Source organism: Tachypleus tridentatus, chromosome 8 (genome assembly GCF_004210375.1).
Source record: "Tachypleus tridentatus isolate NWPU-2018 chromosome 8, ASM421037v1, whole genome shotgun sequence".
NCBI lineage: Eukaryota > Metazoa > Arthropoda > Merostomata > Xiphosura > Limulidae > Tachypleus > Tachypleus tridentatus.
The window spans coordinates 90,019,620-90,040,273 of NC_134832.1; the positions used below are offsets into that span (position 1 = coordinate 90,019,620).

General features: G+C 33.8%; 1 protein-coding gene across 3 annotated transcripts; it reads right to left on the minus strand.

Moving 5' to 3' along the window:
• Positions 1-1,848: 1,848 nt before the first annotated feature.
• Positions 1,849-18,172, minus strand: LOC143222903 (nose resistant to fluoxetine protein 6-like). 3 transcript variants are annotated; one of them, XM_076450067.1, is made up of 8 exons: positions 17,349-18,172; positions 13,187-13,392; positions 11,661-11,772; positions 8,823-8,913; positions 6,316-6,428; positions 4,567-4,737; positions 4,158-4,251; positions 1,849-2,142 (listed from the first exon to the last, which is right to left on the minus strand). In XM_076450067.1, exons 1-8 carry the CDS (start codon positions 17,989-17,991, stop codon positions 1,989-1,991), a joined length of 1,584 nt encoding a protein of 527 aa, XP_076306182.1. In that variant the 5' UTR covers positions 17,992-18,172; the 3' UTR covers positions 1,849-1,988. The 3 variants fall into 3 exon arrangements, with proteins under 3 accessions (XP_076306182.1, XP_076306181.1, XP_076306183.1); XM_076450066.1 differs by lacking the exon at positions 1,849-2,142 and adding an exon at positions 2,780-3,056; XM_076450068.1 differs by lacking the exon at positions 1,849-2,142 and adding an exon at positions 3,618-3,823.
• Between the last annotated feature and the right edge of the window lie 2,482 nt (positions 18,173-20,654).

Here is a 20,654-nt window from a genome sequence, read left to right on the forward strand (position 1 = left end):
AAGATAATGAACTTCTAGAATAGTTTATGTCGATATTCAGTAGGGAATGAACTTCTAGAAAAATTTATGTCGATATACAGTAGTTAATGAACTTATAGAATAGTTTATGTTGATATTCAAAATGGAATGGACTTTTAGAATAGTTTATGTCGATATTCTGTAGTTAATAAACTTCTAGAATAGTTTAGGCCGATATTCTGGGTTTAATAAACTTCTAGAATAGTTTATGTCGATATTCTGTAGTCAATGAACTGCTAGAATAGTTTTGGTCGATATTCTGTAGTTAATGAACTTCTAGAATAGTTTATGTCGATTATCAGTCGTTAACGAACTTCTAGAATAGTTTATGTCGATATTCAGTACTTAATGAACCTCTAGAATAGTTTATGTCGAGATTCTGTAGGGAATGAACTTCTAGAATAGTTTATGTCGATATTCTGTAATTAATGAACTTTTAGAATAGTTTATGTCGATATTCTGTTGTTAATAAACTTCTAGAATAATTTATGTCGATATTCTGTAGTTAATGAGCTTCTAGAATAGTTTTTGTCGATATTCTGTAGTTAATGAACTTCTAGAATAGTTTATGTCGATATTCAGAAGGAAATAAACTTCTAGAATAGTTTATGTCGACATTCTGTAGTTAATGAACTTCTAGAGTAGTTTATGTCGATATTCAGTAGGGAATGAACCTCTACAATGGTTTATGTCGATATTCTGTATTTACTGAACTTCTAGAATAGTTTATGTCGATATTCAGTAGTTAATGAACTTCAAGAATAGTTTATGTCAATATTCAGAGGGAAATAAACTTCTAGAATAGTTTTTGTCGACATTCTGTAGTTAATGAACTTCTAGAATAGTTTATGTCGATATTTTGTATTTACTGAACTTCTAGAATAGTTTATGTCGATATACAGTAGTTATTGAACTTCTAGAACAGTTTATGTCGATATTCAGTTGTTAATGAACTTCTAGAATAGTTTATGTCGATATTTTGTAGTTAATGAACTTCAAGATTAGTTTATGTCGATATTCAGAAGGAAATAAACTTCTAGAATAGTTTATGTCGACATTCTGTAGTTAATGAACTTCTAGAATAGTTTATGTCGATATTCAATAGGGAATGGATTTCTAGAATAGTTTATGTCGATATTCTGTAGTTAATGAACTTCTAGAATAGTTTATGTAGATATTTTGTAGTTAGTGAGCTTCTAGAATTGTTTTTGTCGATATTCAGAAGAGAATAAACTTCTAGAATAGTTTATGTTGATATTCAGTAGTTAATGAATTCGAGAATAGTTTATGTCGATATTCAGTAATTTATGAAATTCTAGAATTGTTTATGTTGATATTCAGTAGGGAAGTTTTCCAACAAATACTTCATTCAAGAATGCAATCAAACCGACCGTACGTTTTAATTAAAGAATCGCATTCCACTCTTGTTTGTTTCGTTATTGAAGTACGATTGCTTTGATTCATGGGTTCCCAAACTTTTTCAGCAATGCTCTCTCCTTCACTTTCCTGACTAAATTCCACATCACAGGAATATTTAGATACTGAGTTCATTTACGGTATAGTGTGTATTTTCTACGGCTCCAATGAAATTTTCCAGGGACCTCAATTTCCTGCTCTAGTATATTAGACTTATTTTTGTTTGTAGTTAAATATGAGCATAAAACTACACAATGGACTATCTGTTCTGTGTCTACCATGGGTGTTGAAATCCACGTTTTAACATTATAAGTCAGTAGCCTTAACGCTGTGTCACTGGAGGACTAATGTATTAGAATATTGATTCTGAAACTGTAGTCCACCGCCCATTGGTGGAAGTAAGTTCATAATAACTTCAAGTGAAAAAACAACAAGTGTTCCATATATATTTAACAATTATAAATGGTAAAAATAAATAAATTTTAACTCGAAGATGTGGTACATTTTATATTGTACTAATTATAATCCTTTTTGCAGACTGACATGGCAAGACGTTAGGGAGTTTGACTCACAAGTTGAGAGCCGCGGGTTCGAATCTCTGACTCTGCAAACATGCTTGCTTTTTCAGCCGTGGGAGCGTTATTGGCAAAAAAGTAGCCCAAAAAGTGGGCGGTGATGTCTAGCAGTCTTTCTTCTAGTCTTTCTCTCCTAAATTAGGGACGGATAGTACAGATAGTCTTCGTATAGATTTGCTCGAAATAGAATTACAACCCATTCTTGTGCCTAAAGTTTGGGCACTTAACAACATAAAAGTATAATACAAGTAACTTTTGCATCTATTTCTTGGCTTTTACAATAACCTCATGAGAAAAGATTAGCCATCATATCCATACAACAAATATAGAAACTGGGCTACTCGTACTGCAGATAGCCATAAAATTATACTTCACGTGGCTGCTATTTTAACATTGTATCGGATTGTATGTTCTTTATTTTAAAATTCCGTTAAGATTATTATGACAATATAAGAATGCAGACAGAAATCTATACTATGTTACTTAAGAAGGAATAAAAATACCCTGAATGACGAAGCTATATTTGAAAACATTTTGTAATTTTCACCAAACATGATACATTCTGATATTTACAACTGCTTTTACACGTTTTAAATGTCGTATACGTGTATAACTGCAACTTAAGGGTGCTATTCTACCAATTGTACCCCTCCTGCTTATGCGCATGTAATAACAGTATGAGTCTTGTATCATTTTAAAGGCAACGATTAGCTGGAAACTAGAATATTGTTTGGAGTTCCATACAGGTAATCAAACCTTTCAGAAGTTCAGAGAGACATAATTTGAACATTTAATTTGTTGTATATGTATAATATGTAGCTCTAAGATGACAGTCTGTGTCACATTTTGGTTGGATTGGGAAGCACATAAAAACAAGCCTCGAAATTTAGCAAATACAGAAAAAACAACAACAAATGTCTATATTTGAGGTCCTTTTGAGCTTTAAGCCCGGACCAACTGCTCCACCCCTTCTCTAATTGGTGATACAGGTAATATATTATTTCTTCAAGTAACAATCGCCACATCGTGGGGGCTTCAGATAAACAGCTGAAAAGGTTTCGTGGAATAAAAACAAAACAATAACATTTTCGTTTTATAGATTTCTAACATTTAGCTACAATACATCTGTCATTGTCTGTCACAACGAAACCTCTAGTTGCACTTAGCAAACATTCATAAAATATGTTACTCGTATGAAACGAAATCATGTTTTCATAAATATGTAAAGAAGTATACTCTTTGTCTTAATTCTTTAACAAAGCCAAATCAATGGTAAGGATATTATATAACCCTAGTAGTAGTAAAAAGATTTAAGGTCTCCGACCCATAATTACTAATATTCTTTTCTGTTGATTCTCCATAATATTGATATGTTAAAAATATCCAGATGTTATTACAAAATAAGCTTATATTGATTTGTATACTACATGAATAGCTAGAGAGATTTTTAATGCCGGAACAATGTTTCATTCGGGGGGGGGATATAGGGGGAGCTCCCCCTTTTCAAACTCCCTAAAATATTTTAACTACTTTGTCTTTTTATAGACGTTATTTATTTGTTTTATTTGTTAACAGAGAGACGTTACTAAATGAATAAAAGTCGTAACACATGAGTCAAGATTTACTTTAATAAAATACCATCAAATAGAATAACACAAAATTATAGTGTTCGACCTTGACATCTAGCCAATATATATGATAAGGAGGAGAAATTTGTATCAGATAATCCATAATTATGGTTAGACTTTTTACCGAAAATTCTTCAAATTTCTCGAAGTCTGTAAGAGACCCCAGTCACACCAAACACGTTCGTTCTTTGAGGAGGGGATTCGACAAGAAAAAATATAACTGATAACGGAAAGGCGAAAATCTTCAAGTCTTTTAGGATTAGGGATTATATAAAAAAGTGTTAGTCAGTCACATTTTTCTAGGATTTTTAAAAAGAAAGAGAAGGCTCGCAAATAATATAGCAACAACGTTTTGACAGAGTTTGTTCTTACAGTCTTTTATCTACTATCTGCTGTAGTGACTGAAAAATTTAATCAAGTATATAAATACTGTCATTGTTATTAAGCTATTATAATTTATTTCAATTTTAACAAATTTACTAAACACACAAACGATCAATAGCGACGATTTTAAACGTACCTGGTGAAAAATAAAGTATCAAGGGCAAAAGGAAACTGGATAACCATCTGGAAGGCGAAGTCTTCTCGAAGATTAAATATTTTTCTTAATGCACCTGTTTGTACATGTAAAAAAACAAAACAGAAGCTAAACTGTATTTTAAGCAGCATTTTAAGAGCATATCTGTATGTGCACTACCGTTCGAGGTACAATTGGTAATGACTGAAAAGTTATGTTAAACTAAATATGAAACATGAAAGAAAAACAGAGTTTGTTTTGCTTTACAAAATTAACATGTTTTATTAATGTTAGTAAAACAAAAATTAACCAATAGATAAAGCAAAGATGCCGAAAACGAATACACATTGAAAGCTTTTGTTAGCATTACTTATTTAATTCCTTACTTAGGACAAGTTTATAAATTTGTTACCTGTCTGGTTCGTCTCCATTGACTGGTATATTTCTCCCAAAATGATCCAGGTCATGGTAATAACTCGTAGTCCATCCACAACACGCAAGTGATTATTTTCAACATGAGTACTCAGTTGATACTGAGTATTTCCATAAGCAGAAAAGCTTTCTATTACTTGAATGGCAAGACCTGTAACATGTATAATTCAAAAGGCACTTGTATTATAAAATTATTGTTCATAAAGTATTTACATATCTCAGTGAAGGTGTTCAAATTAATCAACACAACCTACTTATAAAACACACATATAATCATGATTCCAGTTTGAAACTGAATTAAATGGGAAGTTGAAAAGACAAAAAAATTATTCAGTTGTGAAAGGTAAATTACAATTTCAAAAAGAGTTTTACATTCATCGATATATTGGCACAGACTAGTAATATTTAATAATTTAGCTTTGAAACTTTTAAATTGAGTTCTGGCAACCTTACGTGACGTGGATATACTATCCAATGATATTCCAGTATATTTGCTAACGTCATATAATACAATTATGTCAAACAGCTAAGATTTTTTTATTGTTTCAGAACTTCACTCAAAGTTACAAAATGGCTACTTGAGCATTGTTATCCCTGACTTTCAACTGACAGACAAGAGAGAAGGCAGCTAGTTAAAAGCACCCACCGCCAGTTCTTGGGTTATTTTTATAGCGATTTCATCACGCTTCTTATAAAGTCATGCTCATCCGGAAGATATACAAAATATATGTTTTTATTTATATGGATAAAGCTTTCGAATCTTAATTTTTGATTTTCTTAAGATGTTACTATCACATCAAAAGTTTACCTGAGTATGAACATTTGACGAAATGTTTTTATTTGACTGAGCATTTTGCATTTCCTTGAAATATTTATAACCATAAGATTAAGATCTGTAACAGGTTTGATCTCGTTTCAGTCTCTTGGTCGAGTCTCTTCAAGCCTGAAGTTTTATCATGATCTTTTTGACATATCTGTTTCCACTCTTAAAATAATCTTTTGTTATGTTTTCCCTCTCCTTCTACATCATATTCTTCCACTCATTCGTGTTTGTTAAGAGGAAAGTCTTCCTATTGTACGTTCTTACTTCAATTAATTTTGTAGTCTACAAACTACTTGGAAATAAAATACGCTGTGCTTACATGGAATATTTTGTTATTTAATTGAGATCCTGGAAATATATTGCAGAATTGTATATTTTTGGTAGGTTTATAGAATGAAATAGATAGTATACAATATTTTGGTAAGCCATAGGTTTTTATTTTATTCAAATTGAATGTATTGTTATATTAAAACATATTGTATTAGAAAAAACAAAAGAACTTTAAGTATTTAACAAAGTCGCACTTAATAACCTTAACAAACAAAACATCAAACCGATGTCAACGTATTACCTCTGTAATATTAACAGAGTTTAAGAACAAAATTGAAAAACAGAAAATGGAGAAAAGTGGTGAATTTTCATGATTTTATTCCATATTATGAAATAAAATCATAATTGTTATCCTGGTTACTAGTTTATTTATGTACATATTGAGTTTTTACTGATATTTTTTACTTATAGAAAGATAATAAAAAAAGAAATTCGCTTAGTTAAAAATTTTAATATTTTTTTCTAAAGAAGAACTTCAGAATAAATATATAATTCTATGAATGTAACATTTCTGAAACAAACCCTGCAAGAAACAACTAACATTTCTAAAATCAAGCAGCTACAAAAGGTACTTGCATGTCTCTGCTCGGTCCTTAGCATTGCCATTTCTTCGTCTTTGAACACATCGACGGGATAATTCAATTACTGTTCCCACTAGTACAATGGCTAACACCGAAGCATTAAACGAGCTGAAATTAAGCAGAAAAAATGAATTAGTCTTAACAATTCCGCTTCTCTGTTGCTATTCAGTGTACAACGTTGGAATTATGCGCAACCATGCAAGTTTTCGAATGAACAAGGAGAAATGATATGGATATTTTAAATATGTGTAACAAATAAGTATAAATATTAACTACTGTAATAAAGTTAGAACCGCTAGCTCGTAAAATGACACTAACACACATGTCAAAGCACGAGAACAAGCAAGTGAGAATATTTACATCAAGTTCTGTTAATTCTTTTTTACGTTTTGTAAGCTTGATTTTTAAGAATAGTTCATTAAAGGAAGAAGTACCTTCTTAAATACTGAGACTTATCTTTAACTTTGTTGATCTAATTATCATTTTGGTCTGATTGTTTTCCGCATCATGTTATCGATCATTGTTTGTTCGTCTGTATCACAGCACAATGTTACAAAATGGGCCATATATGCTGTGCCTATTATGGATATGGAAACTCGGTTCTAGTGTTGTAAATCCGCAGAAATATCGATGTGCCACTAGAAGGCGTTATTGATCAAGAAGCCTATAAAAGACCATGACATACGGCTTTCATTTTGATACTGATATTATTAAGTTTCTGCGTTGGTAAATACCTAAATGACACACATCAGGTGTGGAAGAAAAGTTTATATGACAAATCACTTAAATTATTTTCTATATTCTTCTCACGAAATGGTAGTCATTAGTGTGTGTGTGTGTGTGTGTGTATTCATTTGTCTGATTGATGTTAGGCATAAAACTATTCATGTGTAATCTGTGCTCTTCCCACCACGATGATCGAAACTTGATTTCTAGCGTTGTAATATGTCAGATATCCAAACAATCTGTAGTACCTTCAGTTCTTTTGTCAACTTAAAGATGACCTAAAAATGCCGAAATGTTGTTCTGCTTTATTAGTAGAAGTGTAAATACCAATACTAGCCGTCCTGAGAAACATATTTACTTCAAGTGGGTGTCTCGTCATCATGGATTACCTCAGTTGCTTCACCCTTGACAGCCGAATCATAGTCCTGACTCTATCAAATGCATGTTAGAAGGAACAAGGATAAGTGCTGATGATAGTTGAATCTCAGGTTAAATAAAACAGGAGCACATCGTTCCTTTGTGTGTGTGTGTGTGTGTTTCGTATAGCAAAGCCACAAAGGGCTATCTGCTCAGCCCACCGAGGGAATCGAACCGCTGATTGTAGCGTTGTAAATCCGGAGACATACCGCTGTACTAGCGGGGGGCCGGTTCCTTTGTCATCATCAACCATAAATCAATGGACTTACTATCATTAACTTCTGTACGAGTCAAGCTACTTTCAGTAAATATTTAATGTAACATACTGGTCTCATAAGTAGTATGCAATGTCCTAAATCCCTACAATGATTATAATGCATTGATTCATCAGCTAGGTGCCTTTGCTATTAATAGCAAATACACTAGACGTTCTTAACTGAATAATGATAGTTTAGAGGGATAGCTGTTTGTCAACATCATCTACTGACAACTCTTGGGCAACTCTTTAATTACAAATAGCGATTATTACGCTTCCTTGGTTGAAATGGCAAGCATGTTCAGCAATGTATTCCTATCACACAACTCAAACTTGGAGAGTTGAACGTCCTAATCACATACAAAATGTTTGGCTCCAAAATCCTCTATTTAGCTTATGTTTAATACGATAAAATAATCTGATAAACATCACAGATCAGACACTATTTTTCAATTGCTTGGTATAGCAAGCATGTCATATTAGGTAAATACATAATATTGTATGTCATAGAAACAAAATGGTTTTTACATCATGCCACCTACGGAGCTGAACAAAGTAAAAAAGTTATTAAAATGAGTCATTATAACTAATCATTAACTGTTTTCATTGCAATCATCACTTTATCAAATGAAGCATCTTGAAAATTGATTAAAACCATATTTTAATTTTTCGGTGGTCAAAGAAAAACGATAACAAACACACATTTCGTATGGTGTCTTATAACAATAAGTCTTGTATTGTAGATAATTCAAAATTAAACTTTCCGGTTTAACTTATCCAAGATTCAAGTTTTCCGTAAAATGTAATTTTTGTTGCCATAAGTTATTTTGAGAAGTAAGTAAAATATCATTTCAAAAACAAAATTCCATTCCTCTCGGTGAATTCAGCAGATAGCCTGATGTGGCTTTGCTATAAGAAACCACACACACATAATTACATTATTGTAAAACTGAACAAATCGAATGCACTATCACATAAGTAGACAAGAAAAGGTAAAAGCTGGAGTATTTAAATTATTTATTTAAAATGTTGTAAACTTGTCGTTTAAACACCAAACAGAGTATTAAACTTTAGAAAGTCTTCAAGGAATGCGGTGAACTTACAAAACAGCAAGTTGACTGTTGTCAAAATGCCAGACAGAATCCTTAACTTCACACGAACTAACAGTCACATTCAATTCCACTCTTTTCCTTGCTAAGCAGAAAAGATACAAAAGTTATTTTCGAAACAATGTCATCGTTTACAGATCCAAAAATATTGATATATATATATACATCCAAATGTTTTCTTAATCTTATAATACATAAACATATATAACATATAAGTATTTAAGTAAACAGATGTCTCTTTATAAAGCGCAAAAATGACAAAAAATTCTGTACAGCGAAATCAACGACAACACAACTCCTTGGATTCTCAACAAGCTGTAAAATGCTTTTGATAAAAAGGTTTTTAATAGAATTAACTCAGTTGTAAACCGCCAGTGTTCTAATGGAAATGCTTTTATTAGGTTAACTTTTAGTATCTGTTTTCCCTGAGATGTTTAAATGTTTTGAAGCGACATTCGTGTTATAGTTCTGTAAACAGTAGTGAAGGATGGACAACTGGTTATGTGCTGTGTTTTGCACGTACTCTTTTATACATGAGATCAGACAAGTTGTTGTAGAGCTCACATAGCCTACATTTACCTAATGGACAGGTAAATATATATATATATGACGTAATAAAAAGTACTTAAACACTCCACAAAATAAGTTCAGAAGATCTTAGCTATGTATCAGATTTATTTTTACTATGAAAATACGTAGGTAACAAAGCAAATGATAATTAAGTGTATAATATTCTGTGGTGGAGTATGTCGGAGAATGAGATCACTGTTTCAGTGAAACTGCTTGTGATATATTATATTATACTAGCTGAGGTACCCGTATCCTGGACGAAAATTACGTAAATTCATAATTAATGGAAGATTATCTTAAGACATGAAAAATTGTTTCCTTTATATATAATTTTAAAACAACAACAAGAAAATGCCCATAAAAACAACAAAACACAAAATGTGAAACAATAAGTTTACTTGTATCTTCTCGTGGACCTAAAAAAACCTTCAAGCCAAATTTGGTGAAGATCCATTAATAAGGGCGAAGTAGTGGTAAAAAATACTCATAAAAACTGAAAATTTGTGTGTATTTCCCCATGAACCTGATGATCCTCTATACCAATTTTAGTGAGGATTCAACCACACCCTGCGAAGTATTTATGTGGACATACATCAGACACTACTATTATATTTATATAGTTGACGCCAGCGCATTAGATCTTGGTGTGGCGTATTCATGACGTCATATATACACCCTGAGAATGGGAAAAAGTAAAGTTCTTCATGACAAGAAACGGAAAAAACCGTGACCCTTATTGCAAATCTATATGCATACAGGATAAAAAATTGACAAAGTTGAGGGTGGCACATCGCGCAACAAAAGTTTTTCCAGTATCAAAAAGTAAGAGTTCCATTAAAGCATGATGTTTGTTTCAAGTTAAGCACAAAGCTACACAACAAGCTATCTGTGTTCTGCACATCATAAGTATTGAAATCCGTTTTTTGGCGTTCTAAGTCCACTGAGGAGACACGATATATTAATTCTACCTAAGTTATTTTTTAGGCTGCATTTTAAGCTTTTAGTGTGCGTGTGTGTGTTTTTCTTATAGCAAAGCCACTGAGGAGAATCGAACTCCCTGATTTAAGCCTTTAGTAAATATAAAACTGTGAACTACGAAAGAACTAACAAGCATATGTATATGTGTAAAAGTCAGTGTTTTGTGTTTTCTGGACAAGAAGGAAACATCCTGATAGAAATGGACAGAAAATAGTTTATACATTTTGAAATAATGTAAAACCGACGTGGAAACTTTAGACTACTTCCATATAAATTCATGTACGATAAATAATTTTTATACTAAGGCCGTTCAAACTGAATGGTACTTTTTTATGAAAAGATACAGAAACTGTAATTTGTTTGGAGGCTTATAAAACGAAATTAGGGATACCAATTAAAAACTAGCTTCGTCTACAGGACTTGTTGAAAGTTAGGATATTCCTTTCGCAAATCATTAAAATGACTTTTTCTTTCAGCTTTTGTTTTTAGTAACAGTGTGTGTATCTGTTTTCTTATAACAAAGCTACATCGGGCTATCTGCTGAGTCCACCAAGGGCATCGAACCGTTGATTTTAGCATTGTAAATGCGTAGAGTAAGCGTTGTACCAGCGGGGAACTCAATAACAGTTTTCAGATATACTTTTGTCAATTTATAGAGTATTAGTTAGTCCGTAAATAGATATTTTTGTTTGTTTTTGAATTTCGCACAAAGCTACTCGAGGACTATCTGTGCTAGCCGTCCCTAATTTAGCAGTGTAAGACAAGAGGGAAGGCAGCTAGTCATCACCACCCACCGCTAACTCTTGGGCTACTCTTTTACCAACGAATGGTGGAATTGACCGTTACATTATAACGCCCCCACGACTGAAAGGGCGAGCATGTTTGGCGCGACGGAGATGCGAACCCGCGACCCTCAGATTACGAGTTGCACGCCTTAACACGCTTGGCCATGCCGGGCCTTACCGTAAATGGATAAATAACACCTGAAATTGCTAAAATTGTGACAGCTTGAGATAAAAAAGTTAAAAAAAAACATGGAAAAGAAATCCCTCACTTTATGTTTTAATATACATGTGTCACTCACATTATGAAATATTCAATGTCTGGCGTTCTTTCTTTGCAATGGATTTCATGTTTTAAGCCTTAGTTATTGATTATTAAATGTGTCAATATATTTATAACGGTTAGAGCTGAAGTTAAATATAAATGTTTACATAATGGCATATAATATTAATTAACCTTATGGAGATGGACTAAATGAAAAAATGCCTGTCGCTTTCTAACCTTGATTGACCATCTGCTTGACGTCATCCATTGAGCATGAAGAGGGGAGACAAATTCCCAGACGTAAGCTTCCTCTGGACATAATCGCATACATTTCTTCCAGTTCGTGAACCTAAACGGAAAAAAAGGATATAGCCTAAATTATTCTCCTTTCAAAAAATAAACGAACTAAAATATTCTGGGACAAACATAATAAGATACGGTTAACCATTTAAGAGCACCCGTCGCCGTGTGGCGGTCACATTTGGAAGGGTAAAGTCATTAGATACGCAAGTTAAATTAACCTATTTGCATAAATTGTACTTTCAGATTATACTTAACAGTTGGTTCTATATACGCGCGTAAAGGGTTAAATAACAGATCAGTTTGAATTTCGCGCGAAGCTACACGAGGGCTATCTGCGCTAGTCATCCCTAATTTAGCATTGTAAGACTAGAGGGAAGGCAGATAGTCATCACCACCCACCGCCAACTCTTGGGCTACTCTTTTACCAAGGAATAGTGGGATTGAATATCACATTATAACGCCCCCACGGCTGAAAGGGCCAGCTTGTTTAGTGTGACGGCGATTTTAACCTGCGACCCTTGGATTACGAGTCGAGTGCCTTAACCATCAGGCCATGTCGGGTCCACTGGTGTGTACAATATAGACATGTATGCGTGAACAGATATGGGAATTATTTCAGAATCAGCTTGGTCTATAAATCTGATTTGTGTATACTTCTGTATATGACTAGGATTCGCAACCTACATTAAACTTTTAACTGATATAACTATATACTAATACCAAAAGACGCAGTAAAAGCATTTTTCTGATGGCGATTCAGCAAGATATTTCTTATCTAAAAACATATTTTATCTGTTATTGACTCCTGACCTGTGAATAGAACTCATAGTATATAAGTTACTTTACGTTATTTACCATTATTATTTCAGTTTCACATCGTACTAAGCTATAGTTTCTGGCTAGAGGCTAGCACTATGTGCTGCTGCATGTGTAAACCTGTTGAACAAAGATTGTGGTTAATGTTTTGTTGTTGTTTTTCACTTAGATAAACATCTCAAAATACTAGTTTCAGTAAGACGTTTGAAGATATTGCTGCAACCGAATTTATAATTTTATTCAATGTTTTTCAATTCCCTCTACAAAATATTCCCAGCTTCAACGGTTTTTTCCCCCCGCTAGTACAGCGGTATGTCCCCAGATTTACAACCCTAAAATCAGCGGTTCGATTCCCCTTGGTGGGCTCAGCAGATAGCCTGATGTGGCTTTGCTATAAGAAAACACACAATCAACGGCTGTTGGTCATTGGTATTCATGTTTGTTGCTTTATAACTAATACTAAAAAATTAACGATTTTTTTATTAACTGACAATTTTACGATCTAAAAAATACATGAATTTTCTGAATAAATAGAACAATACTAACAGTTTTGAATCAATCTTTCGACGTTTTATGAAGGTATGATCATATTTCTCACCGTTTTATATTATTTAGTCTTGTGTAACCTAATAGCTAACCCTTACCGTTTTGTTTGATGTATATACGTGATACTCTACTCCAGCAGGCAAGTAGGGCTTTATGTTGATTGAACAATATTGACCTCGAAACCGTTCCTCATGGTTACCTCTCTGTCTGTAAACAACAATATCCTGACACTGCTCGTAATCACCTAGTTCTCCTAATGTCCCATGAAGTATTCCAGCCGGTATCTTACCGCAAGAGTCCAGCACTGATTAAAACAGAAATTGTAAAAGATAAACTAACAAAGTGTACTGTAAATATTTCCTGTTTCTCATTATTATTCTCGATATATTTTAATGGCAATTAATTTAACCAATCAGACAGCCCAACTTTTACCAACGAATAGTGGGATATACCGTCACATTATAACGCCTCCATGGCTGAAAAGGCGAACATGTTTGGTGTGACGGAGATTCGAATCCGCGACTCTCAGATTACCAGTCGAGAGTTTTAACCACCTGGATATGTAGGGCCTGATTTTGAAATGTTACGACGTCGTTGCAGTTCACGTTATCATAACCAGTTACACGTAGTTTCTATTACAAAATGTTTAATCGAAGGCAGAGTTTCGATACCAGTGATAGGTAGAGCCCAGATAGCCCATTGGGTAGATCGTATTCAAATGTGGTGTTATACCCATGCTTTAAACCTTATTTTAAGAGGCACCACATACATTAATACTAACTTGGTTAATGTATTTTATAACTTCAGTGGTATATACTTGTTTCGTGGTGTCTATATATATATACACACAAGAATGCTGGTCTGGATTCAACAAATGGACTTTCAGATGATTGTTGCTGCTTATAAAATGAAATAGACAGTTAGAGAATAAATTAAAGATTTGATTCGTGACTTTTCTAAGACCTCATAATTTGCACACACAAATGGCTTATTTATCGAGCACAGATATTATGTTAGAGTTTTGTCAGCAAGAATTTTTTTTTGATAGATTGTTGCTGAGAATGATCCAGAAGTTGCAGCCAACACCTACAAAGAGATGTTCAACTTGATTATGGATAAGACTCATGGAAGTGTAACCAATAGATTTTCAAAGCATGGAGAATGGTATACTAATATATCCATAGTAGATCCAAACCTTTTATCTGCAACTGCAAAGATCGCAGATACAGAATATTTGTCGCCACCCAATGTTTTCGTTAAACTTATGAACATTTATTAAATTTGCATCAGCCAGACAAGGTTTTATTTGACTTGCAAAAGCTAATGGGAGATCTGGCTCTTTCTCAGTGAAGAGTCAAGAGAAATAATATTGAACAGTGTAATTGGATTTTAACTTCGACTGATGAGAAGAAGAGAAAATATTCACAGAAGCAGAAAAGACAGAAGTTGACAAAAAAAAAAAAGAAGTCATCTGCCATTTCCTGAATTCGATAATCTGCAAAAACAACCTTTTTACATCATACGAAATAGTTTTATATCATTTAGATAGCTTGTGAGTAAAAATTTTAAAACCTTAAAATAATAAAAACATGTCACTAAGTTCATTAATGCAAATACCCCTCGAAAATTTGGTGGCTATGAATATGTGGACTAATATTATGGACACGCTGTAGCACAATGCATTACTTAATAATGTGCTAAGAGAAGGAATGAACTTGTGAAACAAACTTATTTTACTTTGATTGCCGTTAGTAACATGTCTGAATTCAGATTGTCTTTGATTAATTTCAAGTTATGTTTATATTTTTGTCTATTTTCGTCTGCTAATAAGTAGCAAATATTGAATTGTTCATAATCCCCTGTCTTTTCCACAGTTATTACAGTTGACGTATGAACTCCGAAACGTGTTATATTATATATACACTGCTGGCCAAAATCTTAAGGCTAATGAACATAGAGATAAAATATGCATTTTGCGTTGTTAGACTCAACCACTTATTTGAGTAGAGCTTCGAAAGATGAAAATAAGAAAAAGGAAAATAAAAATAAAAAACTCTTTTTAGCACTTAAAAGGAAAAATGTGAACACTGTGAAATTTGCCTAAATACTAGCTGATCAAAAGTTTAAGACCATACAGAAACAAAGCGTTAATCGGTAAACACGTAAAGAAATTTAGTCATTTGTGTTCAAGCATTAGCGTTATCAACATCTCCCACTGACATCTCCTGTGTTACACTGGGGAAAAAAACATGGGAAAGGCTAAAAAGTTGACACAGTTTGAAAGTGGCAGAATTGTCGAGCTGCAAAAGCAAGGTCTCTCTCAACGTGCCATCACTGGTGAGATTGAGCGTAGTAAAACTGCTGTTGCAAATTTCTTAAAAGACCCTGAGGGATACGGGACGAGAATTTCAAGTGGCCAGCCCAAGAAAATTTCGCCAGCGTTGAGTAGGAGGATTCAACGGGTTGTCCATCAAGACACTAGTCGATCGTCGAACCAGATTAAGGCCCTTACGGACGCAGAATGCAGTTCAAGAACAATAATACGGCATATACGAGAGAAAGGCTTTAAAAACCGTAAACGTCTTTAAGGGCCACGCCTCCTACCACACCAAGAAACAGTTCGGTTAACCTTTGCTGAGAAACACCAAACATGGGACGTAGAAAAGTGGACAAAGATTTCGTTTTCTGATGAGAAAAAATTTAACCTGGATGGTCCTGATGGCTTTCAACGTTACTGGCACAATAAGGATATCCCACCGGAGACATTTTGCACACGACACGGAAGAGGAGGTTTCATCATGATACGGGGGGCTTTCTCCTCTCATACAGGAGCGTCAAACGGCAGCTAGCTACATTGACATGCTGGAGAGAGCATCCTTACTGACTGAAGGCCCTCGCTTGTGTGGAAAAGACTGGATCTTTCAGCAGGACAACGCTGCAATCCACAATGCCCGCAGGACAAAGGACGTTTTCATGGCGAATAACGTGATTCTTTTGGACCATCCAGCGTGTTCGCTCGAACTGAAGCCCATTGAAAGTGTTTGGGGGTGGATGGCAAGGAAAGTCTATAGAAATGGACGTCAATTCCAAACAGTGCATGATGTTCGTAAAGCCATCTTTATCGCTTGGAATAACATTCCAACCAGCCTTCTGCAAACGCTTATATCGACCATGCCAAAGTGAATGTTTACAGTTATTCGCAATAACGGTCGTGCAATTCACTACTGAGACTTTTTGTTGGGCATTTTTTACCCTGTTTAGGACTTCTTTTTGGTATGGTCTTAAACTTTTGACCAGCTAGTATTTAGGCTAATTTCATAGTGTACACACTTTTCCTATTAAATGCTAAAAACGTTTGTTATTTTTATTTTCCCTTTTCTTATTTTTTATCTTTCGAAGCTCTACTCAAATGAGTGGTTGAGTCTAATAACGTAAAATGCATATTTTTTCTTTGTGATCATTGGCCTTAAGATTTTGGCCAGCAGTGCATTTCGTAGGAGGTGGTGCTCATAATTCTCCTCCCATAAAATATTACTGAAGGTGCCAATGTTTGAATTAAAAACGCTTTAACAATAAACATTGGACTAAGCATTCTATACGCTCAAACAAAAAAAAAAAATATTCCCCTTGTCTCTAATCGCAGTTTCTGTAATATCATTGATATTTAATGTAGAGCTCAACTTTTATAGAGAACTAACTAGCTGTGAAACAGTGTTTGGTCTTTAAAGGGATCGATTTTTGATGATTATGAACAAGCGTAGTTTTCAATTACATATAAGTGCAGCATTCCAAAGTAGAAACACTAAAATCTGGAATATTTAAACAAAATAATGCTCTCGCAGGACCCTTTTAAGACTTCCATAAAGGTGACTTAAGATTGGTAGTCGTAATGCATAATAAAATACAGTTACTACTTAATATTTAGTAACTAAAATAAACTAACAAAATAGTAATTAGGAATAAGTCATTGTTTAGACTACTTACTATTTCAACTATTAATATCAAATCACCATAGCTTTTATGGAGTTGTTAATTAACAAGAACTAATTTTCAAATTTTTAAGAGTAACACCATTTTACATTTTTTTTACATACCCTACAGGTTTAAGTTAACTTCAAATAACAACAGGCAAAGTGTTTAACACGATAATTATTTCGTTATGATATTTTGCATATATTTATCTTGTACTGACTTTACACTCGTTAAAGAGAGAGAAGGTATTCGTTTCTAGAACTGAAACATATTATTCGATCCACTTACTTTTAATGGCCCATTCCTCAATTTTCCGTATGCCTATAGCTAACTTTAACAGACTTCCAGAACAACTAGAGGAAATTCTGATTTCTGAGTTTAATCGGATCAGTGTTGGTAGTGCTTGTTTTATAGCTTGAATGGCAAAATCTTGGCCCCTTTTCCTTAGTCTTTGCAATGTTTCCTGAAATGCTTCCAACCCCTGAAAACTGCTTGGCACTGAAGAAATTAGCTCTGTTGGCTCATCAACAACAGTGTCTTCAAGTCCAATAATTTTCACACCCTCGCTTTTATTTTCAGATGTTTTTGTTGATGGTGTTTTAGTTTGGACAACAGACGAAGGACCATCTTCAATTCCTATTCTGACGTTTACACTACTTAGAACAGTATGCCTGACATCATTCTGTAGAGACAAAGTTGAAGATTCAACTTCTCCATTTTCCACTTTTGCATAAACAGATTCATCTTCTACATTCTGCTGAGAAGTTATTTCAATTGTTATATTACTTCCAACGTTTTGTCCTTGCAAACTTTTGACCGTCTGATCATTTCCAGAATGATTTGATAAACTCACAAATGTCATAAGAACTATAAATGTTTTAATTACATGTTGCAGTTGTTTAGGTGCATTGCTCCAAGACATGCTGATCATTAACTACGAACAATTTAAATGTGGCTTATTATGAATACAACAAATTCACGTTCAAATGTCTTGACTGATTAACTCATTCCGATTTCTCTTAAGCAACAAGAATTTTGGATTTGCAAGTGTTATGACATGCACACGCATACTCAAGTCGCGACTGCTTCTGACTGCTTGCTTGAACAAGTATAATATTTATGTTTAGGTTTCAGGCTATAATGAAACAACCTTGAATTTGTTTTTCGTAATGTACGTTAGAAGTTAAGTTGTGTAAAGACTGGTTCAATTATCAAGAAAACATGTTTTATAAAAAACAAAAACCTTGAAAAACGAGGTAAACACAGTCCTTCGAAAACATGGAACTCACAACTATAAAACAGGTCTCTCTCTCATATTAGGTTTATTAAAGCTAATCTATCATTAAGTATGCAAACGTCTGATGTGAATTTCATTCAACTGCGATAACCAGCTACTAAAGTTTTAGACACGTATAAAAATAATAGATACATAGTTCATCGCTATAGCCCGAAGCTTATGTTCGGTATAAGACAGGTTTCATAACATCACTGAATAAATTATACGGTGTCCATGTAAAGTATGTTGTTTCTAACCAGTATTTTTTAAAATAATGTAAGTAATCTCTAAACGATGTGTAATGAGAAATATAATATTATGACATGTTTTATAAAATTATAAAGAGTGAAAAACAACAATCAGGGATTCGATTCCTCTTTTTTGTATAACGGGGAATAGTAAAAAATAAAAGGTTTTTAACAGCTGTTTTACTCTGATAATATGAATAAATCAGCCTGTTTTTAGAGCCAAACTAGTACTAATAACTTTTACATATGGGAAAGTAAATCAGTTTGAACAAATACAATCTTCATATTATTGTACTCTGTAGAACAAGGTAGGTATTTTCTCTTGTACTTATATACAAACGTTTCTACATAAATGCTGTCGTGGGTCCTGGGTAATGTATACTGTATGTTCACAAGCTTAGTATACAGAGCACGTATTATAAGAACAAGTATTTTCATTGCTGGATATAATAAGAACTGGAAAATGGAAAACATTTCAAATCTATACAAAAACATTGTGCACCTGCACTTAACCTTTCAGCCGTGGGGGCTTTATAATGTGATTGTCAATCCCACTATTCGTTGGTAAAAGAGTAGCTCAAGAGTTGGCGGCGGGTGATGATAACTAGCTGCTTTACACTGCTAAATTAGGGACGACTAGTGCAGATAGCCCTCGTGTAGCTTTGTGTGAAATTCAAAACAAACTTGTACCAAAAAATATGATATATAATCTAGCGAGTTTAAAAATAATAGTGGGTAGCATTATAAAATCAGAAACTTGCAAAGTTGTATCTCAACCTTGTAATTATCAGTAAGTTTTGTGTGGAAGTGAAGTCAAATTACAGAGTTGTAAAAAACATGGTTTAAGTGCTTGTACTTCTGTGTTTTCACTGATTAATACAGTTGAAGTGTTATAGCTTCAGGGAGAGGAGCTTTATCCCGATATCTCATTGGAGACATAGTTTGTCTCAAAACTGACATGGTTGAACACATACACGCAAAAAACCAGAAACTCACTCTTATTTACACAATAAATCTAATCAGTAGGATTTTGGACACAAATTTTGTGCAAGGTAAAAATTCCATTCGAATTACTTTTCTTAGTAATTATATACAAACTAGACATATGTACATTACAATTATACATATGATTTGTATGTGTACAAATACACATTGAATTTGTAGGTAAAATACAGTACTAATTCAAAAAAAAATATCGAAGAAATAATTTGATGACGAGAAACCCACAGAACGTTATTCTGTACTATATTACAATTAAAGTTTTAATACCCCTACCAGCCATCTGGGGAAGAAATATCAGGTCATCCCATAAGTAATCTCTGAAAATTTAATACAGAAAGCGCATCATCATTTCTGTTTTTGTAGAAGGCTTTAATGATTAAAACATGTAGCAGGACGTGTATAAAAATGTTCAGACAAATAAAAGAAAGTAATTTAACTCCACTTTCTCAGATCATTAATCAAATAAACCCTTATGAAGACGGATGTGTCTGAGGAGCACATTAGGCATATAATGCTTTATGAGTTTAAAAAAGGCAAAAGTGTAGCAATAACTACACAAAACATTCAAGCTGTTTATGGTGCAGAGTCTCTCAATGAAAGAAAATGTCGTAGGTGGTTTCAAAAGTTCAGATCAGCTGACTACAACTTAAGTAATGCGCCATGTTTAGGTCGTACTGTTGAGTGCAATAATGACTTGTTGCTGGCTACAGTTGATGGAGATTGTGCTGTAACAGATGAAGCAACACAGAAGCTTAATTCAACCCATTCAACAGTTCACCGTCATCTGCAACAGCTTGGAAAGGTGTCAAAACTTGGAAATGGGTCTCTCATGATTTGACAGAAGCCAACCTTCGAGCAAAAGTGCAGGTAAACTGGCTAAAACACAGCCCAAAATGGACCTTTACCTTAAGAAAGTCTTGTTAAGCGTTTGGTGGGCTATTGTTGGTGTGATCCAATTTGAGTTGCTGCCACTCAGTGTAAGGATTACATCAGACTTCTATTGTCAACAATTAGAGCCCTTAAATGTTGCACTGAAATAAAAAAGCCTGTTTTGATTAATCGTTCAGG